Genomic DNA, 22282 nt, shown 5'->3' on the forward strand with positions numbered 1-22282 from the left:
TTTACAAATTTTTCATTTCTAGTAACGTAGCTGGACGCAGAAGGTTAAATGTTTTTCTTTTGTTAAACCTGTAACCACATTCTCCCAAGACTAGTATAACTGGACGTCTTGCGCGACTGGACACTTGTGCTTAGACACTTGTGATGCTTATGCGCTACGGGCGATGGGGGGGGTCGCAATGGCGATGTCCAGACAATGGAGAATGTCGCTGATGATGCACAGTAGTTTGCACATCATCAGCCACATTTTGGTTCTTCCCAACTTAAAGGAACAACCATATTTACTTACAGTAGGGGTGTGTTTTTTTAGAAATGGGAGTGTTCCCCATGGCAACCAATCGGATTCTTGATATTATAATCTAGGAGGTAATAGATAAATAATAAGTAGAATCTGATTGCTTGCAATTTAAAAACTTGCACCTTTGTAAATCTACTACTTCTAAGAGCAGAAAATTATTATTCTGATTAAATGGCTTGCCATAGCAGAGGGGTGTGGTATGAGGTTCCGACAGTCGGGATCCCAACAGTCATTAGCCCGACGTCGGGATCCCGACTGCTCGGACTCAGACAGCATGGCGAGCGCAGAAAAAACCCTAGCGGGCTCGCTGCGCTCGTCACGCTGAGGGCACGGTGGCTCGCTACGCAAGCCACCTATTCTATTCTCCCTCTATGGGGGTCGTGGACCCCCCACGAGGGAAAATAGTGGGTGGCCGTCGGGCACCCGGCTGTCGGCGCTTTGACATTTTGTCGGGTAAATGACTGTCGGGATCCCGACTGTGGGGAACGCCTCCAGCACCCATGTCCAACCTGGATATATATATTATACGTTCATTAAGTTGACCCATATTAGGTCGACATGCATTGGTTTGACATGGAGTAGGTCAACACATGAAATAGGCATGGCTAAGGGCAAAAGGTTTGGAAGGTGGACACAAGCATCAGGTCGACAATGGATAGGTTGACACTGAAAAGTTGAATGAGTTTAAAAAAAAAATTTGAGCCGACAGGTGGCATTTCATGCCCTACCATCCACTAGGGCATGAAGGGAGAATAGAATAGTGTACCAAGAGTAGCGAGGGACCGTGCCCGAAGCATGATAAGCGCAGCTGTACACTTGGACAGTGTCCATGTTGACTATGTCGACATTCGGGACCAAAAAAGTGAAAAATTCAACCTTTAGCCATTGTTGACCTAATGCTTATTTCGACATTCCAAGCCTGTCAACCATGTCAACCCAATGACCCATACCCATACATTTGATGTTCTATCCACCCCTATAAGTGGGCTTAAATAGTATTTATTAACAGTTTTTTTATATAGCTCACACATATTCCGCAACGCTTTACAGAGAATATTTAAGCACTCACATCAGTCCCTGCCCCAGCGGAGCTTACAATCTATATTCCCTACCATATACATATACATATACACGCACACACAAACATTCTAGGGTTCATTTGTTGGAAGCCAAATAACCTACTAGTATATTTTTGGAGTGTGGGAGGAAACCGGAGTACCCGGAGGAAACCCACACAAGCACGAGGAGAATATACAAACTCCGCACAGTTAGGGCCATGGTGGGAATAGAACCCATGACCTCAGCACTGTGAGTCAGTAATGCTAACCATTACACCATCCGTGCTGCCTGAATAGAATGCTCTCAGTTACAGATAATATAAGGCAAATCTAAAACCTGATTATGGTGTCGGGTTGTACTTTTGCAGTGCTATAGACAGCAGACAGAAGGGATGGCAAGGTTCTTTATTACAGCAATAAAGAGGGTAAGAATGATGCAAGTGGATTGTGGGCAGCTACTGGCCTCTTTCCAGAACTCCAAACATTCATTAAAAAGTACATATCTGGAATGAAACCATTTAATTAACCACATACTGTACAGTACAATAAGGTAGCTTTTGTATTATCATTGGAATCATTGAAATTATACTGGTCTATTAGCATACAGTAAGTTGAAAAAAAAATCAATATCCTTCAATGTCATCTTCTTGTTGGAGAGACAAAAGGGTCTGCAGGGTTCTCCTCTCTATCTTCTGTAAATGTCTTCTTATCCAGTTAGTTATAGCGGGGCAATAATTGTGTAATGCTGAAGGTCATTACTGCAACACTCCTAGTGACAGCAGTGTCCTTCCGTTATCACGGAAGCATCGGCCAATCCGGGGAATGTAAACAGCCGGTATCTCTCCATTCAAACTTCAATCTCTTCGGCGGGTGACATCATACACATGCAAGATCGGTTATTCAATCTGGGCTGAGTAAGGAAACATGAATGTTTTTTAAAACAGTTTCATAAAACATGGTGGTTGTGTTGATGACTGCAGACTTGGTATCACTGACCTTCATCTCTAGCCCAATGTTGAAAATTTACAAGTAAACTTTTTTTATTCATCATAATGACCTGTAATGTTGACCGTTATATAGTAAATATCTTTTTTTATTTTTACATATTTTTTATTTGAATTTATATAACAAATGTGAGCGACGCTGGCATTTTTAGCGGATATTTCGCACATCCCTCACAGAGATGTTGGCATTTAAAAAGTTAAGGCAATATAACTCTTTTTTTTTTTCTCTCTCTCTCTCTACAAGATCCATATGTGAAAGCATCTCTAATCTGTGAGGGACGGAGACTGAAAAAGAGGAAAACATCTATAAAAAAGAACACACTGAATCCAACCTATAACGAGGCCCTTGTATTTGACATTCCTAATGAAAATATCGACCATGTGAGCCTCACCATCGCTGTCATGGATTATGATTGGTAAGGATTCTAAGTGTTCCTTCTCATACATTATTTGTGCAGCATTCAGAGGCGGAGTTATGTATCTCGGCAACCACTGCCCAGGAGGACCTGCCATGATGTGCTGGGAACTGCAGCTCATGAAAAGTTGGGCAATGATTAGCCACTAGAGCAAAGGTATTCAACTAGCGGCCTTGGAACTACACATCCCAGCATGCCTTGCCAGAATTCTGCTATTAGGGCATGCTAAAACTGTGGCAGAGCATGCCAGGATGTGTAGTTCTGTAGCAGCTTGGAGGGGTGAATGTTGAATACACCAGAGCATTGCCCTTGCACACTGCAGATTCAGATGCTGACAGTGCTGCATTACAAAGTCAACTGCAGACTTCTTGTAATTTCTAGCTAGGGCCAGATTAACAATGGGGTGGATGGCGCTACAGATCCAGGCCTCCACATCATAGTTACCTACTTTGTGTGTCTCAGGAGAAGACTTTTGGCTGCACTTGGGGGAGCGGGGACTAATCTGGATGTTGTCAAGCCCCGCCCCCAGTAAGCAAATACAGCAGTTTGCAGGTCTGCGATGAGGGGGCGCAGCTAATATGACACAATTTGCGTCATTTGGCCCCCCTCCCTGAAGAGCCTTGAATGGTGGTGCCCTCTCCACCATTCACGGTATTTGAATGGTGAAAAGGGGGAGTTGCGGGGGTCCATGGGCATGCGGGAGGCTTGCCCACCTTTCCAGGGGGCCGGGAGGGAGACCCGATTTTCGTGAGCCTCTCAGACATTCCAGGAGAGTAGGCAAGTATGGTAATATGATGACCAGATGATGAATGTGTCCACACCGACTGCCGTAAACAGTGATTATGTATTCTAGTCACATTTTTTTCTGTAATGCAATTTTAATTGTTTGTACAGTATAGGTCACAATGAAGTCATCGGAATGTGCCGTGTGGGCAGTGATGCGGACATGCCTGGCAGAGAACACTGGAATGAGATGCTGGCAAACCCTAGAAAACCAATTGAACATTGGCATCAGTTGGTTGAGGTAAGTGCACCCTGTTTGGAACATAACTACAACAGACTGCCCTCCATTGCACATGCTTTCTGTCACTGCTGCTACCACGAGAGGATGCTGGAAGTCATAGATGATGAGATGGCCTAGTAGACTTTGGAGTCATATATAACATGGCGCCTCTCAATGTATTTTCCTGTGTATGTTTTGAGCGGACGTAAATGTCCACTTTTTTTACGGGACTTATTTTTTTATACATTTGATCCCATATCATGGTCTTAAAGTAAGCGACTGTTTTTGAATCTTCACAGGAGAAGGCACTGACCAGTTTTGTGACGAAATCTTCCCCGCCTCGGGAGAAGCCGAACATAGTAGTGGACAATTCACAGTCTGATTAGTTGCTTCCATTACCTAGGAAAGGAGAAGCAGATCAGGAGAGCTGTAAGTATCACGTGTCCAATGGTCCAATGGTTGTCTTGTTGACTCTTCACCAGAGCCACCATCTTCCAACATATCATCATCTAGAGCAGTGGTTCCCAACCTTTTTTCTCTCCCGTACCCCTTGATTAGGCTTTTCATTGATAAGTACCCCTCCTCTCATTTTGAAATATGGACAGTACTTAGCGGTATGCGGATCCTTATGCATGTCCTTATATTAAGGAGGAGCGGAGGAGTAGTATACAGCAAGGAATCATGCCCTTCTGTGTCTAGACACTGGTTGTATATCATCTCCACGATTCCCGCTAACACCGGTAGGATTAATGCCGCTGCTTCCTCCACCTTTGTCAGTGCTGGGCAGATGACTGCTGATGTCTGAGGGCAGCATGGGAAGCTCCCGGTGGATTGCTGGTCAGGCATATGACACAACATGATTTGTCTCCATGGCAATGTGTCTTCTTCAGCCATCAAAAGACCTTTTCATCATCCACCATTAACAATATTATTTTCAAGTACCCCCAACTGGTCTGCAGAGTACCCCCAGGGGTACTAGTACCCCAGGTTGGGAACCACTGATCTAGAGCAAGGGTTCTTAAATTGGGCACTAGGAACCTACAGGGCTACTCCTTGCTACATTCAAGGTTCTTGAGAACTGTCCTGAAGATGGGGTGGGGTGGTGGAGCAATCTCAGTAATAATTAGGCTCATAGGAAAAGCAGAGTCCAAGTGATTTTATCACAGTAGGGCCCTGGTAACACAATGACAGTCTACACTTCTATAGCTTTTGTGGACTATAGTATTAGTGATTTGTTGTAAACTGCAATATGTGAGAAACACAACCCATTCTGTTCTTGTGCCATTTTCTTGTTTATGATCCATTTATTGCTTTCATATAGAGCAGCATCTAAACGTTTCATCTAATAGCAGTGATATTCTTCACAAATGTATTGCTTTGAAAAGGTTGAAAGGTTGATGGTACAAATAATGCATTAGGGCATGTAGGTGGACAGTAACTGAGAACCACCAATCCAGTGAGAGGTTGGGAGAGAGAGGGGAGAGGGAGGTAAAGGGGGTAGGGGGGGGAGAGAGGGATGGAGATAATTAAGGAGAGTGAGAGAGGAAAGTGAGAGAGAAGGAGAGTGAGAGAGGGCTAACGAGAGAAAGAAAGAGCCATGCACAGGGGCAGGGATACACCATGGCGGGAAGCGTTTAACAGATTGCTGGGCTTCGACCTATGGCAGCCCAGCATCAGGTGTGAATCAGGCCCACAGTAAAGTGAATTTACTCACAATATGTACATATATTAAATTCCTCCTGACAAGAGGCAAGAACCCTCAGCCCACAAACTCATATCAATCAACAGTGAGACACACAAACAAATTACAGTAGAATTATATCAATAATACGCAAAATTTAAATCATCCTACAAAATCTATCAACACGTTTTAAATCCTATCCAACACCTATCTTTACTTTCTATCACTGTATATATGTATGTTGGTATATTTTAACCTCTTATTTGTTCGCACATTTTTGTGGAGTACCCCTTGTCAAACTATATATCAATAAAGACACTAGAGGTCCCCACGGTTTTACTTTTAAAAATTTAATATACTTCAAATTAAATATAATATTTTTTCAAGACTAGGAGTGCATCCATAAACAACTGTCTTTTTCTTCTTCTTTTTTGATCCATGACCCCCAGTTGGTCAGGATAGCACCCCCGCTATAAGAAACAATTATTTTAAATAGCGGTTACACCCGATAATACAGGGTAAAAACTATTAATTGAGTGCAGAATCCACAACCTCGTCTGTCCCACAGTAAAGTCCCCCATACATTAGGCCAAGTCAGACCTACAGTCATTTCCCCTGAGCTCCCCCGGCAGTTCATGTGCCATTTACATGGGATAAATCGCATACGGAAAACCCAGAGTGAGCGGACAAGATAGGCAGGCCGCTGATTGGTTAAGAGTGCTCCGCCCCGCAGCTGCACCCACAGCTCTCGGGTGTTTTGTGCTGCCCGCCCCCGTCACATTGGTGTGTGCCAGCGGTGCTTTACTGCTGGCACACACCTACGGATCGGACCAACACATCATGGGTGCAGCAGATGGGTCCGATCCAACAGATTCAACCTGCAGCAGGACCACGCATTGGGTCCGATGGGATGTCAATCATATCCGATTTGGGCCGATTTCTCGGCCCGATCCGTCGGAATCGGCCAAAATCATCAGCCTATATCGGATAAGGGTATGGGCACCTTTACTCTATATGTGCATGGGATATACGTTTTTTCCTTAATGAAATTCCTAAAGATCTCTAGTTAATTCATTTATTCTAAGCAAAGAGCCTGTAGGACAGACAGGTTTCCTACTAAATAAACATTAATAAACGCACAGTCTATATAAAGTAAGAAGCAATTATGCTAACATATGACCCACATCTGTCTAATGTGACATCCTCAGTACATTACCTGTCACATACATCCTCACCAGATCCAGGACAGACCGGGTAATGGATATCCCCGTTCCAGCACTGAATCGCACATTCGTCTTTCCACACCTTGGCTATACAGTTTCTGATCTATTCCTGTGATTTAATGTGCTGTAAACTAATTTCAAGCTGTGGAAATTGCCTGTTATAGTACATTTTATAGGGAGAACTCATTAAGGTTTGATGTAAGAGGGCGTTTTGGGAATCGCTGTTACCAGAAGTGGAAGTGACTGAATGTTCCTTGTAGGTAAATCGTGAAGCCTGATTATATAAACGAAGAGCTTTGTGCAGAAATAGCAAACTTAGGGTGAAAGTAATGTGTAATAAATCAAACTGTGTAACCCTGGTTCACCAGGTGGCCAAAAAATCTCTGAAACCCAACATGTTTCTGGGTACCACCAACGAGTGAGGTTACCAATGGCTGTAGACTCTCTCCATAGGGTAGATGCAGATTGTGTTTTTATTCTTTGATAAGTGATAAAAATCAGTTCAATCAGATCTATTTGTTGCTGAATTCATTATTTTAATAATCTTAGAGTCAAACTTAGTGTCCCATAGGTGCCCTGAGTCAGAATTTTGATGGTGAAGAACAAGCCAGTAAAAAAAAAAAAAATCATGATAAACTTTTGTCAACCTTTTGACCCTGTCGACAGTGGCGTAACTAATATTTTTGCGCCCCCACCCGCCAAAATTGACATCGCCTTCCGACCCCCCCCCCATAGCCCCCGCCCGCACACCCAAGAAAAGTTAAGAAAACCCCCCCCCCCCTTACCCCTCCGCATGCCGCTGCCGCATTCCTGATCCGGCACCGCAAATATCCTCCTGGCTCCATCTCCTGCAGTTACGAAAAATTACACGGCAAAATGGCTGCCCCCTAATAGCAGAGGCGGCGGCCTCCTCTAACATTCCTAAAAAACTGTCTGCTGTATGGGGCAGCCATTTTGCCATGTAATTTTTCATTACACGACAGGAGGATATTTGCTGTGCCAGACCAGGCAGGAATGTGGCGGCGGCGGCATGCAGACGGGTAAGGGGGGTGGCTCTGAGCAGTGTGCTCTGGTGAGCACCGGCGGCGCCCTGCTGATGCTTGCTCCCCCAAGCAGCCGCAGTGGCTGCCGTACGGTAGCTATGCCACTGCCTGTCGAACTTTTGACCCTGGTGAGCTATTGCATGTCAAACGTTTTGGGTAGACCTATTGTAGATCTATCAACCGCAAATAATTCACACCATTGTAGTCATAGGACCAAAATATCAAAACCATGGGACACAGTGGTATAAACTCATGGCCAGAGGCGTAGCTACCGAAAGGCAGCCACCGCGGCTGCTTGGGGGAGCAAGCACCAGCGGGGCGCCCCCGGTGCCCGGGCACTCTGGTCAGACCCCCCCTTACCCCTCCGCATGCCACCGCCACCGCATTCAGTCCGGCACCGCAGATAGCCTCCGGGCTCCGTCTCCTGCAGTAATGAAAAATGACATGACAAAATGGCTGCCCCCTAATAGCAGACAGTTTTTAAGGATGCTAGAGGAGACCGCCGCCTCCTCTAACATCCCTAAAAAAACTGTCTGCTGTACGGGGGCAGCCATTTTGTCGTGTCATTTTTCATTACTGCAGGAGACGGAGCCCGGAGGCTATCTGCTGCGGTGCCGGACTGAATGCGGGGGCGGCGGCGGCGGCATGCGGAGGGGTAAGGTAATTTTTTGGCGGGGGGGGCGCCACAATATTAGTTACGCCTCTGCTCATGGCCACCTTGTTTAGTAGAGAAACCCATACAACACGTAGGTGCAGATGTACTAAGTCTTGAAGAGTGATAAAGCGGAGATAGAGAAAGTATCAACCAATCAGCTACTGGTCGATATTAATGGCCAACAGTAATCATGCTGACATCCAACTATCGATATGATTCAATCTGTCTGCTGTTGAGTTTCAGAATGCCAAATTCTCGTCAACACTGGGAGGGTAAGGGTAGTGCTATGGGGGAAGGTTAGGGTTAGACTGCAGGGTTGGGTCCACAACATCACATGTCTGCATCGGAACCCACTGTCATGGCTCTGCCGGGTCCTGTAAAATGACACTGAGACGCTTTCCACCACCTGGAGAAGGTAAGAAGCCACTAGACCAGGGGTGGCCAAACCGGTCCTCGAGATCTACTGTACCAACGGTCCACATTTTTCAAATCACCTATCTGATGCACAGCTGTAGTCATTACTAACTGTCACATTTTCAAACATGCTGCATTCATTCCTATTATAGATCCACAGGTTGCCCGAGACACATGAACTGTTGGTAGATCTTGAGGACAGGTTTGGCCACCCCTGGACTAGACCACCAGGAACAGGTTTTTTGACGTTTATTATGTTAACATATCATCTGACATACACATGCTAAATGTCGACATGGTCAGCTGTTAACAAGTCATATAACACCCATCCATAATAGACACCTAAATACTTCATCACTAAGGGCCAGTCCCAAGTCATCCTCAGAAGCACACATGGTTTTGGGGAAAACAAAAACAAATAAGTAATCACAATACATTTGATTGATGATGACCTAAGGGGGGCACGTTCAGTAAAAGCATTGCCTAACGTACTCATCTTTGCTGCAGACATAGAGGTACTCTCTTTTTTGCTGAAAGAAGGGAAACAATTATTTTAACAAATAATGCCTGGGCCAGATACAAAGGGGCAATTCAGACCTGATCGCTCATATGCGTGAATATGTGAATGCCTTCAGAGAGTTTCGGTGGGCGGGAAGAGAGCGGGCATGGGGCCTGCTTGGGGCGAGTGGTAAATGTCCCATGACGTCAGCACCCACTCCATTTTGGCCATCTTCGTCCGGCATAAAAGTAAGTATAGACTTTTATCCACGAAGGGAGGAAAAATCATTCGATGGTGAGTGACCATCGAATGACTTCTCCTTGCGGCCACATGTGAGTGAATGTGGAAGTGTACACATCCACTCGCGTGTTAATGAGGGGATTCTCTCGGCGAGTGAGTCTGAATCAGGCCCCTAATTCCTTGGCCTCAGTACAGAGTGGGATTACACTATGTTGGGGGCAGTTGGTATTCTCTCCCCATCGGAGCCAGGTTATGGTGTAAGCTATTGTATGCATGTGCAGTTTTGTAGCTTCCTGAACAAAATACAAGTATAACTCGTGCGGTTACTAAAGAAAAAAACAACTAACACTATTTGCTAGAACATCACCAAACCCACAACAGAGCAAACATCGGCTCAGCATAGGAGCGCAAAAAGCTTTGGTAGGAAGGGGTTAAATATGTGCAAGTACATTCTTGGATTATGGCCACATACAGATGGGAAGAGATCCAACTGCCAACAATCCAACACCTGCTACTGTTATTATTCTTATTGGGGAGAGTAGGTGGACGGTAAAGACAGAGCTGTCAAAAAAAAAATCTCTATTCCATAAACTGTATTATTTGCAGACCTATGCCATTGCTGCCTCCCCTCCTGCATTCTGCATGAGACTCCCTGACATAGCAGCAATCTCCCTCTCTCCCTCATTAGTCTAGCAATCTCCCTCATTTCACCTAGCCCACAATACACTGTAACATCATAGTTACCTCCCCTCATGCATTCTGCAGGAGACTCCCTAACATAGCAGCAATCTCCCTCTCTCCCTCATTAGTCTAGCAATCTCCCTCATGTCACCTAGCCCACATTACACTGTAAGATCATAGTTACCTCCCCTCCTGCATTCTGCAGGAGACTCCCTGACATAGCAGCAATTTCCCTCTCTCCCTCATTAGTATAGCAATCTCCCTCATGTCACCTAGCCCACATTACACTGTTACATCATAGTTGCCTGCCCTCCTGTATTCTGCAGGAGACTCCCTGACATAGCAGCAATCTCCTTCTCTCCCTCATTAGTCTAACAATCTCCCTCATTTCACCTAGCCCACATTACACTGTTACATTTTTGGGGAAAAACGGAATGAGAGATAGATACATTTACATTGACTCATCAGCACCATTTCCCAGCACTTTACCAAGTATAGTACTGTAGCTCTTACTAACTGCTTTGGGGCTCATCTACATTTGGATATAAGTCATTTTAGAATGATCCTTTCAGATGTAGCAGTACATACCCCGATTCAGTTTTAGGGGCATCAGCTCCGAATTTCCCTAGGGCACCATATTGGCCTAGTCCGGCTTTGGGTTGGATAAATGTATTTGAATCTAATTGCCCTCTTTGCTATACATTAATATACATATTGTCAGTCTGATCCGCTGTAACATCTTATGAGCCTTCAGACACTGAGGTCCTGTTACAAATGATGGCAGGAAAGGAGTCATAAACAAATTAGTGACATTCATCTAGTGCTCAGTGACACTCGTACAATGTGTATCGCCGCTAATGCCACTTTTTTCATCTTCCCTAACATACTGATGCTTTCAGAAATCTGTTCAATACTTTATTAATGGCCCTGTCTGTCGAGTCTAATGAGCACGGCTAATTACGGATTCTGCTGCTGCAAATGCCTTGATTAGTTTTCATGTATGAATAAACACAGCTACGTTCACATCGCTCCTTGTAATGTGCAGCTTGTAAATCTCTAGCTTCATACAGTATTTACTCTTCACTTGTCAGGTGCATTTATTTAATATTATACAATAATACACCTATAGTACAGAGGCTCAAATACAGGATTATTTTATGTATGTCAGTAAAGCGGTGGAACATTTTCTCTGTGAAATAAAATTCTCTTTAGACCGCGTTGCCTGCTGCCTGATGCGTTATAAGTTGGGTCTGCCAATAGGTAAAAAACAGGTATGGGTCATAGGGTCGACCACTGAACGTCAACACCGGAAATAGGTCGAAAGGGTGGGAAAGTTGACACAAGCATTAGGTCGACAATGGGAAAGTCGACAGTCAAAAGTTCAACAATGGGAAATTTGACAGTCAAACGGTCAAATTTTTGTCCTGCGCGTTGACACGGCCGACATGGGCACCATCTAAGTATACCATGTCCCCTCACATGGCTCTCTGCACTCACTATTTTGCTCTACCACCATGCCGTGGTGGGTGGTACGGCGTGAAATATCGCCTGACCGCGCATGTCGGCTCAAAGAAAAAAAAGAGGTGAAAAAAACGTAATGTCGACATTTGACTGACTGTCAACTTTCCCATTGTCAAATTAATACCTGTGTCGACCTTCCCACCCTGTCGACCATACCCATGTCGACCTATTGCAGATGTCAACCTAAGACTCGTCGACCTTCAGTGCTCGACCCAATGCATGTCGACATAATAGGGTCAAACTAATGTGTGCATCCCCCAAAAAACATTATTTTTCTATTTAGAAATAAGTTGTATGGGAAAGCCCCCCCCTCCATAATGCACATTACACTATACGCCACACACCGTAATGCCCCTTCCACTATATGCCACACACCATATTGCCACATACACTATTCGATACACACCGTAATGCCCCTTACACTATACACCACTATCCCCCTTAGACTATAAGATGCACTCCATACTGGACTACACCACTAAATGCCACTATAATGTCACTTAGTCTATATAAATCATTTTTATAAAATTGAAACGTTGATCACTTCCACAGTGTAAGTGTTCTTTATTGAAGCTATGAGTGCCGCACCCCTGTTGGATACATATATATATATATATATATATATATATATATATATATATATATATAGCAAAACGTTGAGTCGGCACTCCTGGGTAGATATAGTGTATTGGCCTCGGTGCCTTCCTAGGTGTGGGGACACCAAATATAGAGTATGGAGGTGGTGGCACTCGGAGGACTTGCAATAAATAACGAGGGACAACCAAGTGCTCTAAGTGGGAATTTTAAAGTGGGGGTATGTAAAAATAAAGGATTTAGTTATGCGTGCACCGAAGGGGCATGTCTTTAAATGTAGCAACCACACTAGTAGGACCCCTTATACTATCTAGTACTAATGCCCATTACACCTTGTGCCACACAGTATGAGCCAAGGACAAAGGGACAGGGACAGTGACAGCAGAGAGAGACTGACAGCAGGAACACAGAGAGAGTGACAACGGGGACACAGAGAGAGTGACAGCAGGGACACAGGGACAGCCACATATGTATATTGGGCATCGCGGTGTATGGCATAGGTATAATGAGCATCACAGTGTTTGGCAAATGTATAATGAGCATCATGGTATGTGTCACTGACACCTGCACCTCACACCCTCAGTCACTGATCCCTGCACCTCACTAACACCTGCACCTCACGCCCTCCGTAACTGACACCTGCACCCCATGTCCTCCGTCACTGACACATGCACCTCACGCCCTCCATCACTGACCCCTGCCCCTCACTCCCTTCGTCACTGACCCCTGCCCCTCACTCCCTCCATCACTGACCCCTGACCCTCACTCCCTCCATCACTGATCCCTAACCCTCATTCCCTCCGCCACTGACCCCTGCCCCTCACGTCCTCCATCACTGACCCCTGAACCTCACTCCCTTTGACACTGCCCCCTGCCCCTCAATCCCTCTGTCACTGACCTCTGCTCCTCACTGCCTACATCAATGACCCTTTCACCTCACTCCCCGTTTTAACCTATACTACTTAAGCCAGCAGCATGTATTTATTACAACTGCTGGCAACTACTGTAGTTACTGTAATTGTAAATGGTAGGCAGGGGTGGAGCTCCAACGCATAGTGTGGTATAGTAGCTGCATCCTCTCTCTGCCTTTACCGCATTCCATTCCAGGCAAGAGAGAGATGGGCTGTTTGTGGAGCTTGGGAGTATGTTTGTTTTAAAGTACCCCATCCACTTACTGCTGCCGTTATAGGGTTCCCTGTCATGAGTACCGGCATAGATTGTAGGACGCGTGCGGTTGCCAGGTTGGGAAGCTCGGGCATATGTTTAACACCGCTCCCTCTGCTCTGCGCCTGCCTTACCGCATTCCATCCAATCAGGCTGGCGGGCGGAGTGGTAGTTACGGTGAGGTAACGGGTTCACGCTATGTGGCAGGCTCTGGATCCCAGCTGCATCGTGTCTATGGGGAGGAGTTTCCTGTCCTCTCTTCGGACCTCCCTCCCACCAATGAGAAGAAGGGGGTTCATCTTTAGCAGACACTCAGTGCTGCAGTGCATGCTCCTGGCAGACGGCACACTGCAGCCGTATGTCAGATCATTGTCAATGCGCAGGGTGGCTGCCGGCGCCCACACAGTTCCTGCTGCCACTCGCTCACCCAAGCAGCAGCGGGGGCTGCCTTACACTAGTTACGCCACTGATAATAGGAGGAGCCCATAAACTATGTCTAATCAGGCCTCCATCCTCACGCATGCACAGTCCATATCTCTGGGAAAATGGGGACAATGGCAGTTTCTAGTAGACTTCTTCTGAAGCAGAAAAGTTGCCACAGAAAGAATGAATATATAATTGGTGCAGGGGGAGTGGGGTTGGCCTGCCCTGGTCCCAGAGGTCCTTGTGCATCGCACACTCCCTGCACCTTCTATAGCTATGCCACTGCCTGAATTACCAGAGCCAACAAATATTGGAGGCTTTATGAACCGAGCTTGCAGGAAAGAATCAGGCCCAGATTTAAGTGTTTCAATGTCAATAGTTTGCTAGCCCGACTAAAGAACAAATAAACATTTGGCATATTATTATTATTATTGTTGTCTGATATCAGCAGAGTGACATTGGTCCTGACTTTATTCTTACTGGAAAATATAAATTTTTCCCCCCTCTAGCATACTGCCCAATCAGAATTGTATAATGAATCATTGGAACCATCAATGGTTTGGTTCCAAACCATTGATTTGGTTCCAAATGATTTTTTGCCATTGGTGGTGAGCTGTTGATGTCTTTTGTTCTGATTGGGTCAGGTACAGGGGCTGATTGGAATGGAAAACCAGCAAATTTCTGGAAGCAGCCCTCAAGGAGGCTTGATCTGAGTAGAGGGGTCTGTTGAAGTTGCAGCTGTCCTTGTTTCTTCTCCTCTGGTTATCTCTGACTTTATGCTAATTCCACTACAATGCCCTTCCCTGATGTCATAGTTGATTGGAAATGTAAATTAGCCCTGTACACCCATTTATCATTCACCTTACTACTCCACCAATCAGGGCCCATTGTGCCCATTGTAGGGGCATGGCCATACTGCACACTTCCTACCCTGCATTTTTTTGTCTAAATCAGAATTTGCAATGGAAGATAAATTGGTATAATTACAGCGCAGTTGCTGTCAATGATAAAACCAAGCTCCATTAATCACCACTTTGCAGCACCTGAAACCTCCTGTCAGCTTCTCTATGCCAGCCCCTGACAGATGACACTGCACTCCAGCTTGGCTGCCTCATCTATTAGTACAGTACTACAGGCAGTGGTTACAGGGAGGCTGTCATCAAAGCCCACCCAGATCAGCACCTCTTCCCTCTGGACAGCTCCTGCTTTCTCCTGCAGCTCAGCAGCCTGCCATGGGGCCGATTTCAATGCGGGTCGCTGCATCCGGCGTGGGGGTTAAATAGTGATCACCGCTTGCCCCCGGCATTGAGTACTTGCCTTCGAGTGAACTCACCTTGTGGAGAATGCAGTTGAGAAGCATGGATGGCGTCTATGTACTGTGCCTTGGAAAAGGATAAAGTGGACAGAAATAGGACCTTATTCTGGTCCACACGCAAATCTGCGAAATTAGCAGCTTTGCGTGTGGATTAAACACCGCCCGCACGAACGCTGCCCCCCCTCGCACGCCGAGTTCCCCTGCATGCATGCGAATGGATGTTTAGCAAAAACATCTATTCTCAGCTTGTGTTCAGGGAGGAAATATTGCGTGCTGGGATTTCTACAGCGCTCGCAGACCTAAGATGCGGGAAGCAGGCAGGCAGCTGACATCATCTGCCTGCACTCACATCATGGAGAAATCACCATGGGACCGCCCAGCGTTTTCATGGGAACGCCCATGAAATGCTGAGCGTTCCCATAGGCACTGCCCCTCGCCGCCGCCCCACGCCAACCATCCACACTGCTAGATGTGAACAGGGTGGCAAACAGGCAGTTCACCCTGCCGTCTCGCACCAAGCATCTGCACATGTGCAGAGGCAAAACATTGCTCCCATGTGCGAACGCGCAGGAAAGCGAACCAATTAGAATAACCCCTATAGTGTATCAGCCAGTCAGCTCCCGGCTGTGTTTGCAAAATGAAAGGAGTTTATTATCTGGTGCTTTATCTCTCCTATGTACTAGGCCTATCCAAGGCTTAGTACATAGACCCCCTTAAAGCTGATGTGTTGCAGTATAGAAATTGATGGATTGAATGTATTTAAATGCTATTTAACCATTAATGTTATCTAGTCCATTTCTATGACTAGACTGCCGGGAGGGACAATGCAGCATATCACTGAGTGGGGTAGGGTCAGTAGCAGGGGCGTAACTCCAGAGGCTAAGGATGTGCCAGCATCTCTCTCTCTCTCTCTCTCTCTCTCTCTCTCTCTCTATCTATCTATCTATCTATCTATCTATCTATATATATATATATATATATATATATATATATATATATATATATATATATATATATATATATATACATATGCATACACCATATTTGTTTTCCCTTTTTTTTAAGTGGGGCATTTTTTTAAGTGGGGCACCAAACTTCAACTTACCTCTGGTGACTGGGATGAACTTATGCCCCTGGTCAGTTGCTTTGCACCATTAGGCTCTTTCCTCTACTGTAATACCAAGGATAGGGGGTTCTAGAAGAGGGTGAGATGCCTAGATAACACCATTCTTACGGTGTGTACACACGGTAAGATATGCCTTCCGATGTTGACGATATAGTTGGCATCGCATGCAGATCGCAAGCAGATTGCAAGGGTTTTAACCCTTGCGATCCCGATGCGCGTTCACGTATCGCAAGACAGATAGTCTTGGCTGCATTGACTATATAGTGCAGATCTGCGCTATATAGTCAAAATTGTGCCATTACATGCATGCTGTGCGATGCGAGTCCCGATGCAATCTGATCGCATTGGGACTCGCATAGCACAGCATATCCTACCGTGTGTACACACCATTAGACTTTACCTTCACATTACAGTAGGAAGTGGGTGAGATGTTGGTGGGTGATCTACTCTCCTGGGAGTCCATGGGAAATACAGTATGTTGGTCTCTTTGAGGGTTCAGGAGAGTAGGAATGTCTTTATTACTGTATGTGGTCAGGGTAATATACAGTATACTTATTGTACAATGTTATAAAGTTATGGATTACAGATTAGAGGTTTACAAAGCATTGATCATGGTCCACCAGTCATCTGCAGACAGTCGAGTGGTAGATCGCAGTGGACGTTCAGCAGCAGCCAATAAGAATCAGACTGATTCTTATTGGCTAGCGGCTCCCAGAGCCACTCCTGGTTGAAGCTACAGCTAGCTTAAGCCACGGCTGTCATGTTTCAGTCACATGTGAGAGCAATAGCCAATGAGAATCACATGTAACAGCCTCCATTGCTCTGATGGTGGAACCTGGTACTTGGTAGATTTCTAAAAGATTTTCTTTATTTAGAGCAGGCATGTCCAACGTTGGCCCTCCAGATGTTGTGAAACTACACATCCCAGCATGCTTTGCAATAGTTATAGCATTCTCTAATAGCAAAACTGTGGCAATGCATGCTGGGATGTGTAGTTTCACAACATCTGGAGGGCCAACGTTGGACAGGCCTGATTTAGAGTATGTCAGGAAGTCCAAGGGGTAAATATACTAAGGCTTGTAAAAAATTAAAATGGGCAATGTCACCCATAGCAACCAATCAGATTCTGGGCCAGATGTACTAAGCTTTAAAAAGTGATAAAATGGAGAGTGATAGAGTACCAGCCAATCAGCTCCTAACTGTCATGCTGCAGGCTGTGTTTGAAAAATGATAGGTAGGAGCTGATTGGCTGGTGGTTTATCACTCTCCACTTTATCAGTTTGAAGCTTAGTGCATCTGGCCTATCTTTATATTTTTAGAAGCTTTAGTACATTTACCCCCAAAAGTCTGATAAACCTTGATTCATACTTGCCTGCCCTCCCGGAATGACCGGGAGGCTCCCGAAAATCAGGCCCTCCTCCCGGCCCCCCGGAAGAGGGACAAGCCTCCCCCATTTCACTGGATACCCCCGCATTTCCCCCACGCATGTTCTTACTTTGCCGATCAAAAACCGTCATTCCTGGGTGTATGAGGAGGGGCAGGGCTAAAAGGATGCATATTATTTAATTTTATCCCCACCCCCTCTACGTTCACCCGCAATTTGCGTTGCTTACTGCAAAGGGGGCGGGGCTTGATGATACAAAGCTCCATCCTGCCCCCCCTGAGCCCAGCTGAAAGTCCCCTCTCCAAGCTCCTGGATGTCGGCAAGTATGCCTTGATTTTTAAAGTCACAATTCATGTACATACAACATATTTAGGGGTGATTCTGGTTAGTTTGCAAACCATGTGCAGTGCAGGTGGGGCTGATGTGACATGTGCAGAGAGAGTTAGATTTGGGGGAGTTACTTTGTTTCTGTGCAGAGTTAATACTGGCTGCTTTATTCTTACACCGAAATTTAGATATCAGTTTAAACACACCCCACCCAAATTTAACTCTCTCTGCACATGTTAAGAAGGAGTCTGCTTTTGCAAACCAACCAGAATCACTGCCTTAATGTATGCTATGCATATATAAAAATACATGATGTGGCGTTTAAAAAAAAAGGAGAGGATATAATGAATTGATGACTTTATCCCACCTTAGCCCCATTGTACTATTATGCTAATATTTGAAATTCACCCTACCCCCATCCACAAGCATAACCCCATGCAGCCATCCTGTTGCTCTCACTGCTTATCTTCCTAATGTGCTGTGTGCTGGATTCTCTGAGACCTCTTATTACTGTAGATGTTCTATAAATATTTCATTGCATGCTACAGGAATGGCTTTAAGGGACTGAGCAAATAAATCACATATTTCAGATATCCCTGTTCTCTGTTCCACACCAAATCATAGTTGCCTACCCTCCTGCATTCTGCAGGAGACTCCCTGAAATAGCAGCAATCTCACTCTCTCCCTCATTAGTCTAGCAATCTCCCTCATGTCACCTAGCCCACATTACACTGTTACATTTTGGGGGAAAAAATCATCAGCACCATTTCCCAGCACTTAACCAAGTATAGTATCTCTTACTAACTGCTTTGGGGCTCATCTACATTTGGATATAAGTCAATTTAAAAGATTCCTCTCAGATGTAGCAGTACACACCCACACTTCTAGGTGCCACATTCACAATCTCTCCATACTGTATATTTATTATTTATTTATTTGCAGTTTCTTATATAGCGCAGCAGATTCCGTTGCGCTTTACAATAGTAAACAGTGATAAAACAAACTGGGTAACAACAGACAGACATGGAGGTAGGAGGGCCCTGCTGCAAGCTTACAATCTATAGATTGGATATGTATATGGATCTAGACACGCCCTTTGGGAGGAGCATGACACGCCCCCTCAATGATTTGCAAAATTCTACCAATCACAATCTCCCTGCAACTAGTTTTCAAAAGTAGACAAGTATCCACTAAATGCATTGTATGTACAGCTTCATACTGTATTTCCACTATTCCATCATTGTTTCTTGGTATGATGTCGCCAACTCTAACATAGCCATACCACCGTAAACAAAATACCAAATATGCATAGTTACAGAGCAGAATAATAAATTCCTGGATGCAATATACAGAATAACTTGGGTACTTGTGACTTGGGCGCCCGATGTTGAAATTGTATGCCAGTACCCTAAGCATGCGATTTGATGCGATTTGACACGATTTCCCTTGAAATTCCCTTGAAGAGAAAATTGCGTTGCATTGTATGCTATTGTATTGCATGCGATGCGATTTGATGCGATTTGATGCGATTTTAATATGTACAAGCACCCAGATGCCTGTTTCATATGTGAAATGGCCCCCCAGACCCCATTTTTAATTGTATACCCACCCTGATGGCTAAATGCCCCCCATTGTTCAAGCCACCCCACTATCAACGCCAACCCGAAGCGTGGCGAGCACAGCGAGCCCGCGAGGGGCGGCGGTACGCGTCCTCCGACCATTTCATACCTCCACTATCCACGTCGGCGTGGAGTTGATGTTATATAGTGTGGCGAGCGCAGCGAGCCACCGAGCCCGAAGTATGGCGAGGGGACGTGGATACCATCACAGCTATACGCGTCTCCTCGCGGGCTTCACGGGTATCCGCGTGCGCTCGCCACGCTTCGAGCTCGGTGGCTCTCTCCGCTCGCCACACTATATAAAGACAACTCCACGCCGACGTGGATAGTGGTGGTATGAAAAGGTCAGAGGACGCGTACCGCCGCCCCTCGCGGGCTCGCTGCGCTCGCCACGCTTCGGGTTGGCGTTGATAGTGGGGTGGCGTTAACAATGGGGGGCATTTAGCCATCAGGGTGGGTATACAATTAAAAATGGGGTCTGGGGGGCCATTTCACATATGAAACAGGCATCTGGGTGCCTTCACATATTAAAATCGCGTCAAATCGCGTCAAATCGCATCTCATGCAATCTGATTGTATGCAATGCTATTTGACGCGATTTTTAGGTGCGATGAAGAAAATCGGGCGCCCAGATAAGTCACAAGTACCATAACTTGTATAGCTTCCATATAGGGATCAGAAAACAACAGCAAACAAATGGACACACATTTATTTGTTTATTTATTAACACATGAGACATATGGTAGAGGGATGGGGCGCTGCGGGCATCCTGGACCGTTGCTGCATCGCTGCCCGTGAGCTTACAGTCTAGAGGAGCATAAACAGCATGACTTGTCATATAGCCTCGGCGATGCCTCTGTAGTGTGGAAGATCCTGCTAATCCCACCACAGGATCTGCTGCTATATGTAAAAGATTCATTGAAATGTACTGTGTAATTAAATTCAAAGTCATTTGTTGTAGAATCAGATATATTCTGTATGATCAGTACTAATAGGAATTGTGCGGTGTCAGCTGATCTGGTCTAATTAGATATATTTCTTAATTAAGAGAAAAATTATGAATGGTGGCCAATATTCAGATGTGATCGCAGTACAACTTTGTTCTCAAAATGGGCAAAACCATGTGCACAGCAGGTGGGGCAGATGTAACGTGTCCAGAGAGTTACATTTGGGTGGGGTGTGTTGAAACTGAAATCTAAATTGCAGTGTAAAAATAATGCAGTCTGTATTTACCCTGCACAGAAACAAAGTAAATCACACAAATCTAACTCTCTCTATACATGTTACATCTGCCCCATCTGCAGTGCACATGGTTTTGCCCATTTTGAGAACAAATTTGTATTGCAATCAGATCTGAATAAGGCATACCTCCCAACTGTCCCACTAAATGTTGGAACGTCCCGGTTTTTGGGGACGTTCCCACGGCCTGCAGTGTCCCGCTGTGTGTGTGTGTGTGTGGGGGGGGGGGGGGGGGGGGTGAGTTCTGAGTCCCCCACAACCTGACAGAATAGATGCTGTGCAGTGGCCGAAAAGGGTGTGGCCTAATTTGCATAAGTTACACCCTCGTTTGCATACGTCACACCTCCTATTCATGCGCGAGTGTCCCATTCTTAAATTGAAAAAGTTGGGATGTATGAATAAGGACCTGTGTGTATGTGTGTGTGTGTGCGCTTGTATGTGTGTGTGTGTGCGTGTACAGTATGTGGTGTGTGCCTAGGTGCCCTTGCTGACTAAAGGCAGGGGAAAAGAGAGAAATGCGAGGCGACTTTTTGGAGAGAGAAGATAGAGTGAGGTCTTCCTTGCAAGCAGTTCATCAGAGAGAAACTAGGTTGCCCTAAGGTATATATCCATCCTTAAATAAAATACATAACAAAATAATATTTGCTCAAGGAGTGTTGTGGTTTTGCTTCATTGTTGTGTTCCTAGAAATCCCTTCTGTGAATCGCAGTAACAGTGTTACGGTATCGTTTCAAAATGCCGTTCTAGTGGGAGAAATGAAGCCTGCAGTGATACAGCTGCATTACCCCTAGCAAGGTCATTCAAGGAGCAGTACCAAATACTCCGGCGTCGTTTAGGGCAATACCAGGACCACTTCCCTAATCCCTTCACCTTCTACCCCCAATAAGGCCCCATGCAGCTGACCCCCCTGATCTGCTCTCTAAAGATCACAGGATAGTCCTCTTCAGAGTTGTGAAATTGAGTTGCATAGTATACTTCTACTGGGGTGCAGTTTGACCATTCCAATTGCTCATGATTGAGAGGTGATTTACTAGGTCCACTTTGCCCATTGTATAGAAGGAAAGACTCTTGTTGGCACATGCGATAAGCAACCTCTAGCACTGGGGGGATTTTTCTGGTTCACTCCTTCTGGCAAATTCCTTCTTAGATGGACAAAACCATATGCACTGCAGGGGGGCAGATATAAAATGTGCAGAGAGAATTAGATTTGGGTGAGTTCTTTTGTTTTTGTGCAGGGAAAATACTGACTGCTTTATTTTTACACTGCAATATAGATTTCACTTTGAAGTGAAACCCCACCCAAATCTAACTCTCTCTGCACAAGTAACATCTACCCCACCTGCAGTGCACATGTAT

General features: G+C 45.4%; 1 protein-coding gene across 2 annotated transcripts in view; it reads left to right on the top strand.

Annotated features, from left to right (window-relative positions):
• The window catches only part of SYT3 (synaptotagmin 3), a 216628-nt gene that overhangs the window by 186961 nt on the left and 7385 nt on the right, over nt 1-22282 (top strand). For both annotated transcript variants that reach the window (XM_083162445.1, XM_083162446.1), the window contains exons 8-10: nt 2604-2775; nt 3670-3799; nt 4078-4207. In XM_083162445.1, coding sequence (XP_083018571.1) covers nt 2604-2775; nt 3670-3799; nt 4078-4164 — 389 coding nt within the window. In that variant the 3' untranslated portion in view covers nt 4165-4207. The remainder of the gene's footprint in view (nt 1-2603; nt 2776-3669; nt 3800-4077; nt 4208-22282) is intronic.

This window comes from Crinia signifera, chromosome 19, assembly GCF_055691185.1.
Source record: "Crinia signifera chromosome 19, ASM5569118v1, whole genome shotgun sequence".
In the NCBI taxonomy this organism is placed as follows: Eukaryota; Metazoa; Chordata; class Amphibia; order Anura; family Myobatrachidae; genus Crinia; species Crinia signifera.